Source organism: Neophocaena asiaeorientalis, unplaced genomic scaffold, assembly GCF_003031525.2.
Source record: "Neophocaena asiaeorientalis asiaeorientalis breed wild unplaced genomic scaffold, Neophocaena_asiaeorientalis_V1.1 scaffold515, whole genome shotgun sequence".
In the NCBI taxonomy this organism is placed as follows: Eukaryota; Metazoa; Chordata; class Mammalia; order Artiodactyla; family Phocoenidae; genus Neophocaena; species Neophocaena asiaeorientalis.
Genome location: NW_020175829.1, coordinates 2,908,713 through 2,930,001, shown reverse-complemented (window position 1 = coordinate 2,930,001; position 21,289 = coordinate 2,908,713). Strand labels below are relative to the sequence as shown.

The following is a 21,289-nucleotide window of genomic DNA, read 5'->3' as shown; positions in this document are numbered from 1 at the left end:
TTTTTTTTTTTTTTTTTCTTTGCCACATTCTGGCCATGGAAAGCCTTCAGTAAAGCATGGGCATACGGTTTTAATTTTCTGTTACTGATTTCTTAACCAGGTCATTATTGGTTCCTTCAATACAGAAATTAATGTCAGCCTCAGATACATTTAATTCTGTTGTATCGTGACTGTCTCTGTAACTTTTCAAGCATTGTTTATGATTCACAACCTCCCTCTTTCTGGCTATATATGGTTTAGGTGGCCCTTTCTGCTCAAATATCTTATGTGCTTGGGAAAAATAAAGGTGGGGATCATGCTAATCTTTTGTGGGTCGGCCACTGACAGTTGGCAAGGCCAGAGACAAACCTGGAGCCCTCCACAAGGCTCGTCACAGTTCAAGGGCAGGGATGTGCGAAAGGCAGGAGTCTGGGGAGCTGAATACTGAGTGAGGAAACAAAATCAAAACAAAACCCATCATGTCCAGGCCTGGTGGAAACAGGCAGACTGCAAAGGCCAGCCTGAGTTATGAGTTTAGGAAGGCCAGCAGGAGAAATTCTGAGATGTGATTGGAAGGGAGGACCAGGAAGCGGGCAGCAATAAAGCCAGGAGCCAAGAAGCTGTGCTGTCACCAGAGGCTGAGACACAGAACATTCTGGTCTCAGACGGAATCCAGCTGCCAGGCTGTGCTCTGTGCAAGTACCTGGCAGAGACGGCCAGTGGGGCTGTAATTGTGACGATCTGCACCTGGCATCTTATTTCCATTTACACAGAGGCTGCATATGGACTAGCGGTGGCTCTGGGGGCAATGCTGGGTACAGCTGGACTCTGCCCAGGCCCTGCAACTCCCTTTTGTCCCCTGATACATAGTTCCTAAGGAGCAATTCCTAACGTGGTAGCTAAGTGACTCTTCCATTTGGAACAGCGAGCTGAGTGGGGCAGGGGTTGGACACTGCCATACAGCGGAAGGTTCTTAGGGTGACTGAGGTCCTCAGGTCCCAGATGAAGGAGGAGAATCTCCTTTAATTCCTCAGATGGTGGCAGAGGACAAGCCTCACGGTGGATATGGTTAACTGCCTATATGAGGGTATCTCTGGCTCAGAAGTGACCAAAGAGTCTAAAAATGAGAAACCCATCACACTCAAATGTTTGGCAAAGAAAAGTTCTCTTCAGGCCCCGTAACCAATTTCTTATGTCTTGTGTATTTTTTGTTGTTAAATACAATTGTGGTTTGCATATAACTTTTTAGGTTTATTAAAAGAAAGAGTGTGACAACATGAATTTTATAGCTCAGTATGAAAAACAAATCACAATGCATCTGAACACTGAAGTCTGTCTTGTCTTTGACTACAGCAATTCACTTAAGGTTTTTCCCTAACAGAACTATGCTTTATAATGAGTTCTGTTTTTCCCTAACAGAACTATGCTTTATAATGAAAAGCTGCTCTGTTCTTAAAAAAAAAAAAAAGGCAGAAAACCAGAAAATGAGCAAGGAGTGAATTTTTGAAATCTAATTTTTTAGATTGATTAGATTTTAGATAGAACAAAGAATTAGTTTTTGAAGTCATAGTGGTTTTAATATACATAGTACTCACAGTTTGCCAACTTCAGCCTGTTTTCATACACATACACACACTCGTATGTACACAAATATAACCAGAACATGTCCCCTCCCCTTTCCTTACATATTGAATTCAATTCCTAGATTCTGTTAACCTCTCCCAGCATTTCATTGTTTGTGGGTGAAGCAACTGGGAGCTTGTGCCTTTTGAGAGGGCAAGTACTGCTCAGAAACATGAAACCTTCAACTATTCTGAGCTGGCAGGAATGGTTAAGTGCTTAGGAGAAACTGAGGAGGGGACCTGTGGAGCAAGCGTGGTAGAGTCACGTCTTAAGTTCTGCAAATTGATGGTCCTTGACAAGATGGGATTCTTCCTGCTCCCATCCCAGTTCTGAGCTGCCAGAAGAGGTGAGGCTGACATGGGCTGAGCCTTGGACTGAGCCCAGCGGAGACGAATAAAGGCATTTGTGGGTGCCTCCTGTGCATGACAGTCCCCAGAACAATTGTAAGTCATGTTGCCTTATATGCTGATTATGATCTATGCATCCTTTCACCTCCACTTACGTGGGGACCCCAGAGTTGACAGCACAAAGGAAACAACTGAAAGCAGTGGCATTAAAAATAGCAAAATGAAAAAGTATTCCTAAATGATCACTGGCACAGTCTTACCTTACACAGATCTCTATAAGGGGGGTGGGAATCCTAGACATTACAAGAGGGAGAAAGATGATGATGACAGTGTTGTTCTCAAATCAGCATTTATGAGAGAGGAAAGGGATGGGAGTGGAAGCTGAAATAAAATAAGACGACTGCCCGGCTGGTGCAAGGCCAGCCTCTTACCGTAGTGTGGGATGATGGCCCAGGCCATGGCAGAGGCATAGATGCCACCGATCATCCAGAACATGCAGAGCCAGCTCAGGTGCTCACCCCGCTTCTCTCGGGCCAGCACTTCAGCAAAGTAGGAGAACACGGTGGGAATGGCTCCTCCAATCCTGCCAAGAGGTACAGAGGATACGTGAAATCAGGGCCTGTACAGCCAATGTGAAGTACAAAGGGCAGAGCCAAAGCAAGCTCTAACAACACATGCGCTCTCTCTATCTCAGCATATCAAGGAAGGTATATTTTCTACCATTTAGTAACTTTAATCTTGAACCTGCAATTAAGCTATGTTACCAAAAGGTGGCAGTGGTGCCCCACTCCTGTGCTTTATAGAACTTAGCTTAAGTTCTCCATGGACTTTCTGTTCCTTGTTGAATGCTCAACATGATATTTATCAAAAAAAAGCCCACAATATTTGGTATAATCTAGGGAATATTTTAATTAACACATTAGAAAAAGAGATACTATGATTATGTCCTGTCCATCACCTGGAGACTTTGGAAACAGCTTCAAACACCTCGAGAGGGCTGTCTGCAACCTATACTTACTACCCCACAGCATTGGTCCTGGAGCCCAATCTGGCTGATGTGTCGGCAAACACAGGACCAACAGGGTTGTTTCCTAGGCTGGCTCTGGTCCCAATTCAGCAGATATTGCTGAACGAGTACGAGCTCCTGGTTTAGATACCAATAGTACAATGCTTCCTTCCAGTCCGGGTGATTATAAGAGATGCTGACTGATCTCTGGTTAGAGGATATGAACAGTGACCTCTATCCAGGTTAAGGGTTCTCAAATGAGGGTCTATGGAATAAACATTTTGTTCATTCTGGGGAGATGAGCCATATAGATCTCATCAGAATTTCAAACTGACCTTAATCCCCAAATTGTAAGAGCTATTGCCTAAGAAAGTAAGGTAGTATGGGAAAAAATTACTATCATTCCAAACAATATGTGAATTCTTAAACATTTTTTTAATAAAATGTGCAACAATATAAGCAAGTTGTAAAGTCAACATCTAGTGATACAGTTTTTAAAATATGTATTGATTCCTTTATGTTCAGTATTCTGTAAGGAAAACTGCTATTGACATTTCATGTAAATTTGATGTCAAGGTGTAACACATGTATTTATTCATTTAGCAATAACTGATTTCCTTAGAGCCTTTGATATGATAAAGAAGTACTGGCAGTGACCTTAGCAAATGCGATTAAGAGAAAGGCCATCTCTGCAGCAAACTAGATGTACCAAATGAACCGCAGCGTTCATAATGTCACTCTGCATCAACTAGTAGGTCAAAGTATGGCATCATTTCATAAGTCTGCCCCTGCTTATAGTAATGTGGTAGTTATCTACTGCTGGATATGGGCAGACCACCTAGAACAGTGTTTTTCAATCTGTAGACTACGGAATTAATTTAGTAAATGTAAACAGCATTTTAAAAATTGAAATAGAGATGAAATATTTGAGTGACACTCAAGTAATAAGGACAAGCATCATTTCATTAAATTTTGTGTCCATAATAAATATATTTATAGCATATAATGTGTATTTGTATATATATGTGAGTATACATATATATTTAATATATAACTATATATACTTATATATATAAATGTATAATGAGTCACAATGTGTTTCTTAGTGAGAATGGCTGTTCAAAGCGTTTATTTTTTTCTAAATAAAGCAGTTATTTTAAAATTTATTTTTAAAAATAAATTTATTTATTTTTGGCTGCATTGAGTCTTTGTTGCTGTGAGCGGGCTTTCTCTGGTTGCGGCGAGCAGGGGCTACTCTTCGTTGCAGTGAGTGGGCTTCTCATTGCGGTGGCTTCTCTTGTTGTGGAGCACGGGCTCTAGGCACGCTGGCTTCAGTAGATGTAGCGCTCAGCCTCAGTAGTTGTGGCTCGCGGGGTCTAGAGCACAGGCTCAGTAGTTGTGGCGCGCGGGCTCATTTGCTCCACAGCATGTGGGATCTTCCCGGACCAGGGATTGAACCCGTGTCCCTTGCATTGGCAGGTGGATCCTTAACCACTGTGCCACCAGGGAAGTCCTCAGAGAGTTTAAAAATCATCACCTTAAAGCATCTGTATCTGTTCCTCTGGGCTATGAATGTGACAGTTCTACCTAAAATCCCTGTATGATTCCGCATGACTTCAGATGCAGCACATGGCAACTTAGTGCCATCACACCAGGGGTAGCCAGCCAGGACCAAGTCCATCAACCAGACCCCCAAACAAGAAACAGATGCTGTGATGAACAGTCACAGCTGGCTATAAACCACACCATATAGACTCACACAGTTCTCTACCCAGCTTCTTGAGGACCTCACACCATGCTCGGACAGCTAGCTGAATTTAAAAATTCAACGAAGTTTTGAACAGATTTGAAATGGTTCCATCACAGCACACAATTTTAATGGGAAATAAAATGTGTCATAAATCATTTAATGCTACTCCTTTTGTCATTGGATGTGAAGAATCTGTTTCTCTGCATCATAAAGTCCCAGGTTCCTAATCTGTGCCTTCACTTCTCAGTGCACAGAAAGAGTCCCAGTTTTTACTGATTTTTCACATCCTAATTAATGTTTCATCAGGATTCTGGACATTCTGTATGTAAGAGCTATAACTTACACTTCATAAAGGCACAACTGTGTGTCAGGATATGCCAAGCCGCTCTGAACCAAGATGAATGTACAAGAGGGCGGCTAAAAAGGCAAGTGGGAGACTTGCCTGTTAGTTTTAAACAAATCACTGTTGCATAAAAGAACGCCAACTTTAGGGCTTTTAAACAATCCTGCCGGTTTTGATTCAAGGTCTCTTTTTTAAGGTGTTTTTTTGTTTGTTTTGTTTTTTGGATGTTTTTGCGTGGATGTCTCAATGTCTGTAAAGCAGACCACAAGGAACTCTAAAATCAAGAGCTAAATGAGTCTGAAGAACGAGGGAGGGAGTCTGCTTAATTCCCTTGCAAAGTCCTTCAGACCCAGGGACCTAAAAATCAATCCAAGCATTCACATTTCTCACTGTGGGCTGACCAATCTATTCTGGGGAAAACATTACTCCTCATCTTACTGTGACGTCCTTCAAGCAGAGAAAGAACATTACAGCATGCTGTAATATTAACTATTACTAGTATTTCATACCCCATCAGAGTGCTTACACGTTGTTTACACTAGACGGGAGGCTCTTAGAAGTTGAGGACTGTATCGCGTTCATCTTTGAATCCCTTACCTGGCCCACTGAGCATGCACTAAGTGCTTACTCAGGAGAACTGAATTTCCCAAAGACTCTCTGGTGATGTAGGGGAGACGTAATCTGCTCTGACGACCTAAACATCTCCAGTGAGTGGAAACATACATCTTATGTCCTGGGCCAATATGACCTGAGAAGTTGCGGGTGCTGGAATGGCAGTTCTGATGGCAGCAGAGCCCCCAAAGAGTTCTTGAATTCTATGTCTTAGTTCTGTGTCTTAGCTGCCACCCTTCACCACCAAATCTTATATAATCGAAGTTTCCCTCTACTATTCTACCTCAATATTTTGTGTGAGGGGCTATCACATTTCCTTATTTGTTTTATTGTACTAAGATACAATTTCTGAGAATATTTGAAGAGATAAAAATATTAAAATGGCAGTTTTCAAATTCCCACATATCAGTGGTTGTTAAATAGTGCTGATTTGCTCCCCTCTCCTAGCAGACATTTGACAATGTCTGGAGATATTTTTAGTTGTTACAACTCAGAAGTTGCCACTGGCATATAGTGGGTAGAGGCCACACATGCTGCTAAAGATCCTTCAGTATACAAGGCAGTCCCTCACAACAAAGAATTATCCAGCCCCAGATATTAATGGTGCTGAGGTTGAGAAACGCTTGCAATGGGGATATAATATGGAAAATATGATATTTTATATTAAAAAGCCAGAATATAAGGCATAAAATACTTATCTTTTACATTGCTTGATGGGTAACACATGTCTAAATTCAGTTAACATGGAGCGCTTTTTTGTTGTTCCTTATATAATGATCAGTTAGCTGCTGTTGAAATTTGCTCAAGTTCATTTCTGATGGAATATTTCCATAAATGAAGCAATCAGATCAGGGTGGTTTATAAAGAATTTTTCTCACAATTGGATATTAAGTCTATTTTATTAGCTGTCATAAAGGGTCAAATCTTAATTATCCATGGTAATAGGAGGCACAAAGGGAATAATAATTGAAATGCACACTCTATTATAGGTGGAAGGTTAGTCAGATTCAAAATAATTGAATTGACACGAATGAAACAGAATGTTGATATTTGGAATTTGAGCTGGAGTTATTCCCTAAGTGCTATTAACTTTAGGTTTCTACAACTTTAATTACAGAAATATAAAGAGAGTAAAAAATCTGCGTAGAACACATCCCTAGAATAAACTGGGACCACACCCTCACCCCACTGCATGCATGTGTGCATGCATGTGCAGGAACACACAATATATCCCTCAAAAGGTCTGCAATACTCCATAGTAGGCATCAAGTGAATTTATTTATTTTCCTATTTATTTTCCTCAATAATTTAAGACACATCCACAAGTGAGATACTGTATACGGCAAAGGGTGTACCAGCTTTACAGACAAAATTTCTCCTCTGCTGGGAACACGAGACACTGAAGTTGAATGGGTTTAGCACAGCAGGATGAAGGAGAAGGCCAAGCATTACGGTCTCCACAAACCTCCTTGAAAATCTGGGAAGCCTGACTGTCCTAGGCCTGCAAGTGTCACAGCCACCCCTGGCATCACTCCAGCCCTGATGACAATTCAGGGGCGGACAATGTTTGTCCCTGTACCTTGTGATACTGATGTGTGCTGGCTACTGAGGCGAAGAGGGGGAGGGGGTTAGGTTTCTGCAGTGAAAGAAGGAGGTTGTGGACATAAAGGCTAATTGTACTTAAAATGGCTCGAAATATGACGTTCAGGGGAGAGATGATAGAATGATGACTTCTTGTCCTGAGGAGGAATTCTACCGAGTAATTCTGTTCTGCTTTAGTTCTTCAGCTGAGCATGTAACGAAGAGTAACTTCGTTCTAACTTATTTCACCATGTGACTGTCAACCAGTCTTGTACCTCAGTCTTCCCCTTCCACTGGGAAATGGGGTATTATATGAGAACACAATTAAGGAGGAAGTTGAATAACCATTGTAAAGTCATGTGTTCCATACAGATAGTAAGAGCTGACTCCGGCAGCTTTATTACGATTTTATTGTTACGGGTTTATAAAAAGACTAGTGAATGGTGTAGTCTATGCCGGGAATCACAATGACAAATAAGTTGCATGAAAAATATCCTTTTAATCCTTACTCAGAATCAACAAAAAAGGAAGGAAGACCCTGAACTGCCAGGCAAGTTGGACAGCAATTCAGAACCAATTCATGATGTCTTCTTTTTTTCTTGTTTTTTGGCTGCGCCGTGCAGCATGCAGGATCTTAGGTCCACGACCAGGGATCAAACCCGTGCCCCCTGCAGTGGAAGCGTGGAGGCTTAACCACTGGGCCACCAGGGAAGTCCCCATTATGTTTTCAATTGGACCCAGAAGTAAAAACAGCCTCAAAGATGAACTTTTCAGTGACTTCCTTTTCACGGAAGTAAATAGACTATCACAGAGGAGGTTGTACAGAGGCTTAGATCAAAGAACACAGATCTAACATCCCTGAATGGGCTGGGTCAGCACACAAAATGAGACTGCTGTATTGACAAGAAGGCATATGTTTATTATGAGTAATCAAGAGAGAAGCAGGAGGCACTTCCCTGGTGGTGTACTGGTTAAGAATCCACCTGCCAGTGCAGGGGACACGGGTTCGAGCCCTGGCCAGGGAAGATCCCACATGCTGCGGAGCAACTAAGCCCGTGTGCCACGACTACTGAGCCTGGGCTCTAGAGCTTGTGAGCCACAACTACTGAAGCCCGCGTTCTAGGGCCTGTGCTCCACAACAAAGAGAAGCCATCGCAATGAAAAGCCCGCGCATCGCAATGAAGAGTAGCTCCCACTTCCGGCAACTAGAGAAAGCCTGCCTGCAGCAATGAAGACCCAACACAGCCAAAAAAAAAAAAAAAGAAGATAGAAACAGGAGAACATTTCCTGGTAATGGAACCAATCATCAAATAAGGAATGGGAATCCCCTATGCCTAGTCATAAAGGATGGGTGCTAAAGGATGGGTGGTTAGGGTAGCTTTATTCCTCCCATCTCCAAAGCCACAGTTTAAACCTGACTATTTTAAGAATATTGATATGTAAACATGTAAAAGTTGTGTTTCTAAAAAAACATAATTTCAACTCCCCTAGCCCTTGTTTGCAATCAGGGTGGTGACCTAAGCTTCCCAAACGTATACAAGTCTGCATATCCACAGCAACAGACCTGGTGCCACTGGGAGAGAAGGTGTATTCAGAGATCAGTATCCTAATGCTGTCTTGAAAAAAAATTAACCTCCCTACTGAGAGAGCTGGAAGCATGCGTTCCCATAGCACCTAAATGGCGTCATGAATAAAGATGGTGACAATCATAATGATCTGTGAGAAATGATGTCAAAAAACATGCAGGCTTTTCCAGCCACTTGCGGTATATATCTAGTCATTCATTCCTCCTCTCACCCTCCCACCCACCTGTCATTTACCCATCCATCCATCATCCCCCTATCCCAAATTCTGGGCCAAGCACATCACCTGTTGCTGGAGGTACAGGCATGAAGAACACACATTCCCACCCTCAAGGAGCTCCCAGAGTCAATTCTAAAAAGTGCATGAGGCTAATTTTCACAATTATAAATTATGAGTCTGGGAGATCTTTTCCTCTGTTACTTCTTTCTCTCTTGGGATCAACAGTTCTTTTGCCAAAGGGTATAATGGGAAATAAAGTGTGTCCAAAAGGTCAACCGTTGTTGGAAATTCTCGTAAAAGGCATTGCCCAAGACAGTGCCTTTCAATAGAAATACCATGTGAGGCACAATATAAAATTTTTAATTTTCTAGAAAAGAAATTAAAGCAAAAAATCAGGTATAGTTACTTTTAATATATATTCATTTAACCCAATGTATCCAACTATTATCATTTTAACATGTAATCAATATAAAAATTATTAATGAGATATTTTACATTCTTTATGTATTTTTTAAAAAAATTTTTATTGGAGTATAGTTGCTTTACAATATTGTGTTAGTTTCTACTGTACAGCAAAGTGAATCAGCAGTACGTACACATATATCCCCTCCATTTTGGATTTCCTTCCCATTTAGGTCACCACAGAGCATTGAGTAGAGTTCCCTGTGCTATACAGTAGGTTCTCATTAGCTATCTATTTTATACATAGTATCAATAGTATATATATGTCAATCCCAATCTCCCAGTTCATTATTTTGTATGTATTAAGTCTCTGAAATCCAGTGCTATGTATTTTGTACTTACAGCACATCTAAATTTGGTCACATTTCAAGTGCTCGGTGGCTACGTATGGCCTGTTTGCCAACACAGGCCTACTGTGACCCACTGTTTACAATTTGGGTTTGTGATTATTTTTGGATTAAAGATAATTTAGTTTGTTGCCTCATCTTCCATATTGAAAAAGGTCTTTCCATTCCGATTCTTTGGGTCAGAAACCTTCTTGAACTGATCTGCTCAAAATGTTTATTTAGTGTCTATTAAGTATCAGACATTGTGTGTTAGGAAATCACAGTCATTTCTCATTGAATCTGAGACAGCACAGCCTGGTGGTTATGAGCGTGGAGCTAAACTGCCTGGGTATGATATGACTATACCACTTACTGTGTGACCTTGGACAGTTACTTAACCTCTCTGTGCCTCAACGTCCTCATCTATAAAATGGATGGAATAAATAGTATCTTCCTCATAGGGTCACCATGAGGTTTAAATGAGTCAATATTTACAAAGTGTGTAACACAGCATCTCATAGGGCAAGTACTATACAGGTGTTTGATAAAACACATTTTAAAAGTTGAAAATTTTTAAATGGGTCTGCATTTTTCCCATATGATGAGGAAGTAAAACCTTACAGTTTAGAATTAGACTAAAACCCAGAAGACCTGGGGGTTTACTGAACATGTGAAAGTCATTCTAATTTTAAAAAGGCAGCATATTTTTGCATACCTAATTATTAAAAAAATGTTGTGGAAATAAATGAGCTTCTACATATAAAACACTTTGAAGAATTCCAGTTAGTGGTGATCATCTCTACAAAGTCAAGGTATTCTGGTTATTATAATTTTATAATAATGGATGGGTATTGGTTAATGGATGGATATTGCAAGCAGCTATGAACTATGCATTTATGAGGTTCCATTTGCAGACGGAGAAATGACTGTTCATTCTCCTACCATACACAGACACTGACATTTCATTTTAATTTCTGTTGCTGGTGTATTTTTCTCCTGACCTTTATGCTTAGCAGTGCCAGGCCTTCAGTGAGACGCTCCTAACTCTGACATTGCCTGGCATCTGAAGCATTATCATTCCCATAACTAACAGTGACTGGAAGCAAATAATTTAATTCTGGGCAAATGAAAATGAATCAATGGTGTCAACTCCATTTCCCATCTTTCTAATTTTCTGTAACAAAAGAGGAGAGGGAAATGTCTGTTCCCTGGTGTGAGATTCACTTAGGAAAGTGAGAGACAGATAAATAATTGGTGATGCCCTACTCCTCGTTCCCACAAAACACTGCTGTCCCCGGCAGGAAAATCATTCTTTGTGCTGAATAAATATTTAAAGTCACACAGAATATGGCAGCTGGACATATTTATGTTTCTAAGAAAATATACTCATGACTTAGTGTGGTGAATTAAGACGAAAGCACATCTATCACAAACCCAGGTAGACCTCAGGCTAAAACAAGAGCTCCTTCCAGGCTCCTTTATATGCAGAACAGGAATATAACACAGCAACAAAATAACATAGAGCAAGGGGAAGCCTGTGGCATTTGCAGAAAATCAACACAATGGCGTTTTAACTTTGGATTCAGAATGCACAGTTACTTGTTTACAGAGTGGCTAGTTCAAAGGACTTCTTCGCAACTGAAGTCCTGGCTGTGTCATTCCTGGTTCCATCACTGAACCTTAATCTATAAAATGAAGGGTTTGGACTGGGACCCAGAAATTCTCTTCCTCCTCTGAAATGCCCAGTGTGTGGAACTGGTGGACAGGCGCTATACCAACGTGGAGATTCTGTCAGTTGCTTTGTCTATTACAAGTATGCATTCTGGAACTGGGAAATAACCATCCTGGGGTCCCTACTGGACCCACTGTGTGACGGACCTGAGCTCAAACTCCATTGATAACCTGACCTCCGTAGGTCCCTACCCTGACTAGTGGACCACAGTGACATTTTGAGTTTCCTGGAATTAATGTCAGTTCAGAGCCAGTGCCTAGTAAGCCCTGAAAAGTCTGAGGTTTTCCTTTTTCCTCATGCAGTTACCCTGGTAAAAGGCTATAGGTCCTTTTGGGGAAGGCTGGGAGAAAGATGAGCAGTATAAACTTTCAGCAATGTACCAGGGTCCGTCCACCAGGAGACCCCATCTCCCCTTCATTCAAGGGGTTCTGGGTCTGTAAATGGGCTCAAGTCTGGGAATTGACTGAGGGGCCATGCCTTTCTGTTTTCATGATGCAAATTAAACTTTTGGTCACTTGATCTAGAACTCTTCCCCTTATATAGATCAAGTAAGACTTTAGTAAATTTCCTATCTATTTCATTTCTAGGAACACCATGGCTGAAGGTCTGTGCCCTCAGACTATTCCACTGCTGTCCTGACTGGTGTCCTTTACAGTAACCTCACCCACCTTGCCTTGAGCAATTAAGCAGTAAAGAGCAGACAGACCTATCTTGTCAATCTCTGCCCTCTTGGAATTCACATGCTGGTGGAGGAAAGAAATAAACACACAAGCAAATATTTGGGGGCATCAATCAGTGCTACCAAGAAGACATACCAAGGGACTGTGGTGAGAGTCACTGGGAGGGGTGGTCTCAGGATGGCCTGTCTGAGGTCGTGAGCGCTGAGGGCTCAGGGAGAAGATCCTATGAAGCAGAAAGGATGGCAAGATTGACACTCCTGGGAAACGTGTGGAGCGGTGCAGGGTCTGAGCACCAGAGGCTCACCACAGAGCCTCTGCATATGGAATGAGCCTCTGCAAATGCAAAGCAAAATGGCTCTGGAGCCCTTGAGTCAGGTATGGTAGGGCAGATGCTGTTGCTGGAGAGCTTCCTGATTGACACACGCCCCTCCCAAAGTCACGGTCAATGGGTTTGCCATAAGTACTTTTCCTCTACTGTCTTCTGAGAACTGTCAAGATGTGTTCGCCCATATTTGCCTTCGTCTCAGCAGACAAGGATGGGATTGTCTGTGCCTTAACTCAGTTGCCAAGTTAAACGATGCAGCCCTCTCCTTTATTGAAGTCATTGAAGCACTCAAGTCACATGTGAATAATTATAAGGTGCCACATGTCCTTTAAGCATTCTAATCTTATCTAGAAGTATTAAGGGTTATTTTACTGGCTTTCTTGATACCTTTCAGGAACTCGTGGATTGTTAAAGAATTATCCTGTTCTTTTCCCAGATAATCTGAAGATCATTTTCCATACAATAGTCATGCTGTGATACTATGATTTATAAGAAATACCTATTTGGTCTTTGTTCCATTCCAGGCACAGAGCTGATTTTTTTTTTAAACATCTTTATTGGAGTATAATTGCTTTACAATAGTGTGTTAGTTTCTGCTGTATAACAAAGTGAATCAGCTATACGTCTACCTATATCCCAATATCCCCTCCCTCTTGCGTCTCCCTCCCACCCTCCCCATCCCACCCCTGTAGGTGGTCACAAAGCACCGAGCTGATCTCCCTGTGCTATGCGGCTGATTCCCACTAGCTATCGATTTTACATTTGCTAGTGTATGTATGTCAAGATCCCTTATTCAAGGTCTCCAGGATCAAAGTCTTAATTCTTTGGCTTGAGTTTTAATTAAGAATGTTTAAATAAAAAGGGACTGTGTCAAACTTCAGCTGCTTATGTACTCAGTGCATAAGTAATGGGTGTAAAAAGGGTTTAAACAGTACATGCCTTTAAAAACAAGAAGAACCTTCAAGTGGAAAATGGTTTTTCATTCACAATTTTGCCATTGTTTTCTCCTTCTTCTGTGAGTCTCCCACGCCCCTTGCTGCTGCCTCTCTTAGGGCACTGATGAGTTCTTAGCAGGTGGAGAATGGGAGGGCTCTCTGTGTCTTCCCTCTACAACCAGATGGGAAGCATCTGGGGGCCAGGTCTCATCTATATCTGTGAAAGGTCCCCCGGTGGTTCCAGGGGTAGAGCAGGTGTGAAACTGTTTTTTTGAGTTGAATTGGAATGGGATTGGAGAAAATAGAGACTCAGCTGAGACTTCCCTGAGATTCACAGACAGGGTGTCCAGATGAACGCTAGCTGTTGAGAAAACCCCTCTGTCATCAGGGTAGCACTCCACATGTTACAAGTAGGTAACAAGACCCAGAAACTCAGCCAAGGAAGAGAGATCACTTTCTTCATTTCCCTTAACAACTGCATTTCTCAGGCCTCCTCAGCTGCTGGATCCCACAAGGTTCTGGGTGTTTTGGTGAGTGAGCTCACATCGCTCCCCTCAGTCCCACCCCCAGCCTAGGGAATCTCCATCTATTCTGGAAAGCAGGGATGCTCCATTTTAGTCGCCTGTTTTCTCCCAAGTCTTTGCCCATGATTAGTCTTTTCTGTTTCCTTCTTGGGCGAGACTTGAAATTGCAAAGTCAGAAAGAGGCCTCTTTTCCCCTCTCCCTCTGCTGTCACTCTGAGGCAAGGAGCACAGGACAGCTTAGCTGAATGAATGGGAGGAAGAACAAAGAAAGAGCAGGAATGCCAAACGGGGTGGGGGTGGGGGGATGTTTCTAGACATTATCCCGAATTTCCTTCCCTACCCTGTACTTTAACACATTATCTCACTTGATCCTCATACTCCAAGGTAGGATGTGAAGTACGATTATCTCTCTTTTCCAAAAGATGAAGCAGGTTGGAGAGCCGGAGGGACCTTCCCAAGGTCTCACAGTAAAGGGCAGGGATAGGGTGGACTTGGGTTTCTGGACTCCCAAGCCTGTGCCAACTTTGCAAAGGCACACAGTGCATTAGCCTCTGGTAGCACAATTTACAGAGCCTAGCTGAGTCAGCAATACACAGTCTGCGCTTTGCCAGGTAAATCATCGTATTTAGGGGTCTGTAGCCCTGAGCTGCTGGCTGAAGAATGATTTGTCTGCCACAGAGAAGAGGATGATGTCATGAATATACTCAAGCAGTCTCTGTCTCTGTACTGCCCTTGAACTGGCTTCTGGACTGTCCCTTAGTTTGGAGTATTTTGCAGCCACCAGAATGTTCCTTTTCTCTGCAGTCAACTGGGTTGACCATGTCATCATCCAGATTGGCAATTAAAATTGCCATAGTAATTTGACCACAGTTGGGGACTTTTGAGTCTGTGGATATCATCGGCATTTCCTGGATAAGATTGTGAATGGGAAGGACTGGAAAGTTCAGAACTTAGGCTATTAGTCTTCTCCTGACAGGCTAGTGGTAGTATGTAAGTAAAAGAAAGCGAAAGGAAGCTTTTCTGGTAGCAAGAATGTCTTATGCTATGGACCCTGAGAAGGGTTGAAAACAAATAGCCCCAAATAACACCTGTTCTTCCTCAGGTATCTCAATTCAATCAGCATTAGATGTGGGGCAGCTCCTTGAATCCATGATCCAAATACCTCCCCAAGGATGACGTATGTAGCCAGTCTCACACAGAGCCCTGCGCGTCAAAGGTCCCCTCTGTTAAGGAAAAGCCCTCTTTCCCCATCAATACAAAGCAAATTATTGATTCTGATCATCTTTCTCCAAGGAAAAAATATTATCACTCTTTCCCAAACTTTCCAACTCTCTTGGTTTACTGGAGTGTCCTCACTCTAAGGAAATCGCCTGAAATTTGTGCAATTAGTCACGCGTTTGCAAAGTGCGCACTGTGTGTAGAATGTAGCACAGGAGAGGCTATAAGAAGACAAAAAAAGAACATCAGAAAAATCTGTGGATAATCCTCCAATCTCAATATGTGCACAAATCTTGAAGCAGAAAATGATATAAAAAAGTAACCATGTTTTGAATGAAGTAAAAAAGTGACCCATTGGTCTGCACGGGGAAATCTCTGTACCCTTGAAATAACCCACTTATACAGTCTTTCCCTTTGATGCCTTATATTCCTACTAATCTTAGCTCTGATTTAAAGTACTACTATATGTAATTAGGAGAGATAGGTTGCAGTTTCTGAGCTTCTCTTTGGGCAAAACTGTGCTTTGCTGTGTGGGTACCGCCATCATCAACCACCATAACTGATCTGCTTCTCAAATTCATAACCCAGCACTGCCTCCTGCCCTTTCTTCATGCACTTTTATTTCACTTTATATTATTCCTACAGATTCATCTTATGCTAGACCCCTCAGAAAGAAAGTCTCTAATGAAAACAAAGTACTCAGGCGTGAATCAGAAATTTTATATTTTCACTATTATTTTCTTATCAAAGCAGAGTTTCTTGGATCTCCTAATTGAGCTACCGCGTTTTCCTAAGCTGTGGATTCACTTAGTCTAGTAATAAGTGCTTCGAGTTCTTTAACAAAAATAACTACATAATTAACTATACTATACCATTGCACTTGGCAATAGGACAACTCCTGTTAATTCAACAAAAGTCAGGAATTTACGAAAAGAACCTATTGCATCTCAAGAAGCAGGCTTCCTACCTAGTTAAATATGCTGTTAACATAGATCAAGAAAACAACATTTACTTGAGACACGCTCATGCTGGATTTAAGAGCAGACTTGAATGGTTTGAAACTTTAACTTGTTCATAACATATAGGACCAGAGTTATTTCTTGCTTAAATTAAATTTTCAGAAGAAAAAAACATACATTTATGAATGCTCACTGCCATAGAAACAGCATTCCTTTGAAAACAATACCCATTTCCTAGACATAAAACACTAAAAGAATCAGCCATGGGAACAAAGATGTGTGTTCCCTTCTCTTCTGGATTTAAAGGTTGATAATTATATTTCTAAGAACCAGCATTATGGGCTCCTAAGGCTGACACAAAGAGGGGAAAGGAGATGCATTAAGGGATAATTTCTTGGTAATGAGGACCTCTAGAAAGCATGCACATTATGTTTTTATGTAGAATAAACACATTACTGTAAAATATGAAGAAGAAAAACCTTACCCGAATCCAGAAAGTAAGCGACAGAAGAGAAAGAAGCCATAACCTTGGACAAATGAAGAAAGGAAGGCAAAGAATCCGTTGATAGACATGCAAATCAGAAGAGACTGCTTCCTTCCCACTTTGTCTGCCAGTCCTCCCCAGAAGAATGCCCCCACCATCATCCCGAGGTACACTATGCTACCTGCAACACACAGAAAACAAAGAAACACATCAGAGACTGGGAGTAAGCGACACATGTAACAGCAAGTGAACACAGGACAAGATACATTCCAGAATTTTATGTGGGAAAAAAATTCCTTTAATAACAGACCCTTCAGGACACACGGATCAGCTTTCAAGTTGGAAAGCAAGCTCTGTGGGCTACCTTTGGCTGCCACGGCCAGTGGCAGGGGCAAAAGACGAAACAGTCACATTCTCACCAGCCTTGTGGGGATGGGTACCCAGTGGGCAAGCGTAAGGAGGAGTCTCCGCACACACAGTCCTGCAGTTTGACTCATGGCTGCGTCACCTTCGGTCCGAATGCCCAGCTTAGCGCCGCAACAAGGCCAAGATTGGAGACTGAGTCAAGGGCTCCCGGGTCAAAGCGGATCCCCCTCAGTGTCCCTCTTGGCATCACTGAGTATACAGGTGAATTTTCTAATTCACTTGCTTCTTCTAAAAAAAAGCAAGCCCTCATAAGCTCTGTCCAGAATCTTCTGCAGGATGAGATAATATTAGGTATGGCAAATGTTACTTCCGGGAGGTTTCTAAAAGGGTGTGCGATGTCTAGGGGAAATGGTATAACTAATAAATGAAAGTTTGGCTTTAAAAAAGCTGCCATAGGGCTTCCCTGGTGGCGCAGTGGTTGAGAGTCCGCCTGCCGATGCAGGGGACGCGGGTGCGTGCCCCGGTCCGGGAAGAACCCACATGCCGCGGAGCGGCTGCGCCCGTGAGCCACGGCCTCTGAGCCTGCGCGTCCGGAGCCTGTGCTCCGCAGCGGGAGAGGCCACGACAGTGAGAGGCCCGCGTACCGCAAAAAAAAAAATAAAAATAAAAAAGCTGCCATATTTTATCCATTTCCACTTTTTCCTTTGCTTCACCAAAGCACCATTTGACTAGTCCCTTCTCAAAGGCATGTTCGAGATGCTCAGCAGCACCTGAATCACAAGCTAAAAAACAGTGCTTTAAGGATCGCTTTCGATTAGTTAGGGAAATATTCCACTTAAACATTCACCAGAAATCGTTTGCTTAACAGAGTTAATGAATTAATACGAGACCCGGAAGGAGAACATGTGGCAACGTCTGCAGATGCTGCTCTGCAGATAGCCCAGTATAGACAGCTACAGTGAACGGCGAATGTTGGAGCAATTCCACAATAAGACGAAACAGAAGCTGTTTTTTATTTAGACGGGGGTACTGCCAAGAGGTGGGTGGTCATCCTTTGCCTGGCTGGGCGTGGCGTATTTTGCTCTGTACTAAGGGACTGACGACCACACACAGACCATCCTTCTCAATAAAGAGATTACTCACATCATGAGGCCCGATGCATGTCCGGAAGACAATTTAAAGAATGTATCAGCACAAGGCAAAGGAATCCCCAAAGCAGACAGATTCACCCAAGGAAATGCATATGCAGCATCGCTCTTATTTATAGCCTAAGAGGCTTGAGTTTGCCACTCACGCCTCTCAGAGGAATAATCAGTAGCTAAGCTGCTTTAGGATAATGTCTGTCTTTAAAAATGCCGACAAATCCGAAAGTGAGCTCCATCCCTCAGGAGTGGCCTGTGGCTCCTGTCGTCAAAAGACTTGGGAATCTTTCTTGTAGCTCCAGCCCCGGGAAAAAAAAATGGTCCCTAGCACTTGCGGAACCCTTGCCAGTTCTAAACGTTTGCATGAATTAACATCACGACCACCCCTTGAGGTTAATACTCCGGGAGCACGGTTCGTTGGTAGGGAAGCTGAGGTACACGGCAGTTAATGATCTGACCACAGAAAACTGAGTGGCAACTACATCCCAGTCCGACAGCAGCTCTTTGTACAATGTGCTTATCACTCCTTTAGCCATCCTGGCTGCCCTCCTGCGAAAACATCCCAGTTTGTGCAGGCTCCTATGTGGCAGTAACATCTAAAATTGAAAGCAGTGCCTCAAATGTCTCTGAGGTGCCTTCTCCCCGGGCACCACCCTCATAGAATTAAGAGTTAAGTCTGGGGTGGCAGAAAATGATAGACGGGAACTAGGGGGAAATGCTGCTTTGTCCTCCCTGAGCACGTGGCAGGGATGCGCTACTCATTCTCAGATATTCCAGATGGACACGTTCCCGACTCTTGGTCGGAGAGGTTAGAGAGTTGATGCTGCAAACAGCTGGGTGGTGCCAGAGCAAAAATGAAAATCCAACCGCTTGCTAGAAAGAAGAGGCTCCTGCGCTATGTTCCAAAGGAGGTACTGTAACTCCCTTGCTTTTCTGGTGCAGGAGGGATGATGTTCCTGCTGGGCAGGTCTCCATATCCTGTCATCGCCTTCTTCCGGGCAGTCACCTGCAGCCGTGTCATTGCTAAGCCAGGTCAGAGCTTTATGAAGTGATGATTCCAGCACTTTAAGGGCTCATAACTGGATGCCACCTTTCCCTCACCCAGCAGTAGCGTGAGGACACAGCCCCACCCCGGGAGCTTCTTAAACCTCAGAGGTAGTAAATGCTGAGAGAGCTGAGCTTGCCCTTGACTCCTGTGTTGGAGATGGCTTAGTGGCTTGACAAGGGGCAGAAAACCCTCATTTATTATTAGCACCTTGTACTTAAGCCACTTGAAAATAAAATTTAAAGATAATACTTATGAAGAGTTTTAATATATAAAAGAGTAAAATAAAAATGGCCCATCATTCAATTCCGCCATAGGTGTGTGTGTGTGTGTGTGTGTGTGTGTATATATATATATCCCAAATATGCCTACATAGCCAATAATTCAAGCCACATAGAAATGTATAAAATGAAAATAAAAGTCTTCTCCCCCACCTTGATCCTCTTCTCAAAGGTAACTATTGTCAAAATTTTTTCTAATTCTTCCAGAAAGCTTATACATATATAAAAATGGATACCTTACAGGAATTGCCTGTTAAATACAGTTTCTCTTTTCCTATGCAGTGTTTATCTTTTCCCTTCTTGTGTTTAGGATTTCTAAACTAAGCAAACCAGAAATAAATCTCCGTCACAATTTTAATTACTTCTTCAAAATACATTTCATATGTTTCAGAAAAGCATTCACCATCAGCGAATAGGGGAAAACCAAACAGTTATTTCTCCCATTGCTATTATTTCCATGCCTAAAATAAATACACCCAATCTCCCTAAGAAGAAAGTCTATTAAATTCAATTCTGAAGAATTTATTGAGCACCCGCTATGCATGACTTTCCCTGAAGTGCTAGAAATACAGGGATTTATAAGTCATGATCCCTGACCTCAGGGAAGGGAAAAGTTAGCAAACCTTCGTCTGATGCCTACTCTAAGCCAGGAGAGAAGCAAAACAGTTTCAAACCCATTATCTCACACAACACGTCCCACAGCCCCACTGCACAGGGCCAATACAGAGCGGGGCAGAACCTTCCATGGCCTCCTGGGGACACACGATCAGGACAGAACAGTGCCCTCAGGAACCTGGGCTCCAAGTCCCTGAACTCCCTTTCTGCTCCATCAAGATGGCTTAAGGAGCTCATAATTCAGGGAGAGAGACACAGGCCCATAAGAGAATGAGCCCAGCTGTGAAGCGTGTGCCCCAACAGAGGTGTAACTGGGAGCAGAGGGCTGGGAGTTGGCTACTAATTCTGACTGTGGCCTCTGAAGAGGCTTTGCTGAGATGGGAACATCTGAGAGAATTCTGAAGGGTAAGAAACATGTCAAGGTAGTGTTAAATTCCTCCACAACTGACAGGTTTAGAAAAAAAATAGTATCAAGCTGTATCTCACTTCAACTCTGGCTAAAAATACCTTTCAGATCCAAACATAATAACCTTTTGTGCCTACATGGGATTACTATTGGTAATTCGACTCTTCCATTGGGCATGCTATGGACAGAACTAAGCCTACCCAATAGTTTATTTGAGACAAACAGCTGAATTAGAAAATTCATTTCTTCATCAGGTAATCTGATTAAAACCAAACCTTTGAATGTTGGCAAAGTCATGATGTGAATAAAAGTGGAAACACTCTGAATCCCTGCCTCGTTTGTTTTCATGTTTCCATTTTGTCTTCACGATGTTGTGATAGGGAGTCCTTGACAACTAAGAGCAGGGATAAGCTCTTACCATGGACCAGCCTTCTCTGTTCTCTGTTCCTCATGATCTGCTGATGGTCAAAATTTAAAAGGATTTTAGTCCAAAGTCCCTTATTTTACAGGTGGGAAAATTGAGGTTGAGAGAAGCCAGTACTTGAAATCAGGTCTTCTAGATCCTCGTTTCTCAGAGTATGACCCCTGAACCAGCAGCACTTGTATCCTGGGGAGAACTTGCTAGAAATGCAGACTCTAAGGCTCCACTCCACCTACAGACTCAGAATCTGCATTTGAACAAGGTTCCCATGGGATCTGTGTGCAGATAGTTTGAATTTGAAAGCACTTTTTAGGCTGGAGTTCT

General features: G+C 42.5%; 1 protein-coding gene across 2 annotated transcripts in view; it reads right to left on the bottom strand.

Moving 5' to 3' along the window:
- The window catches only part of SV2C (synaptic vesicle glycoprotein 2C), a 171,348-nt gene that overhangs the window by 91,427 nt on the left and 58,632 nt on the right, over positions 1 to 21,289 (bottom strand). For both annotated transcript variants that reach the window (XM_024732792.1, XM_024732791.1), the window contains exons 2-3: positions 16,690 to 16,870; positions 2,381 to 2,532 (exon numbers count right to left, since the gene is read on the bottom strand). In XM_024732792.1, the coding sequence (XP_024588560.1) occupies positions 2,381 to 2,532; positions 16,690 to 16,870 (333 nt within the window). The remainder of the gene's footprint in view (positions 1 to 2,380; positions 2,533 to 16,689; positions 16,871 to 21,289) is intronic.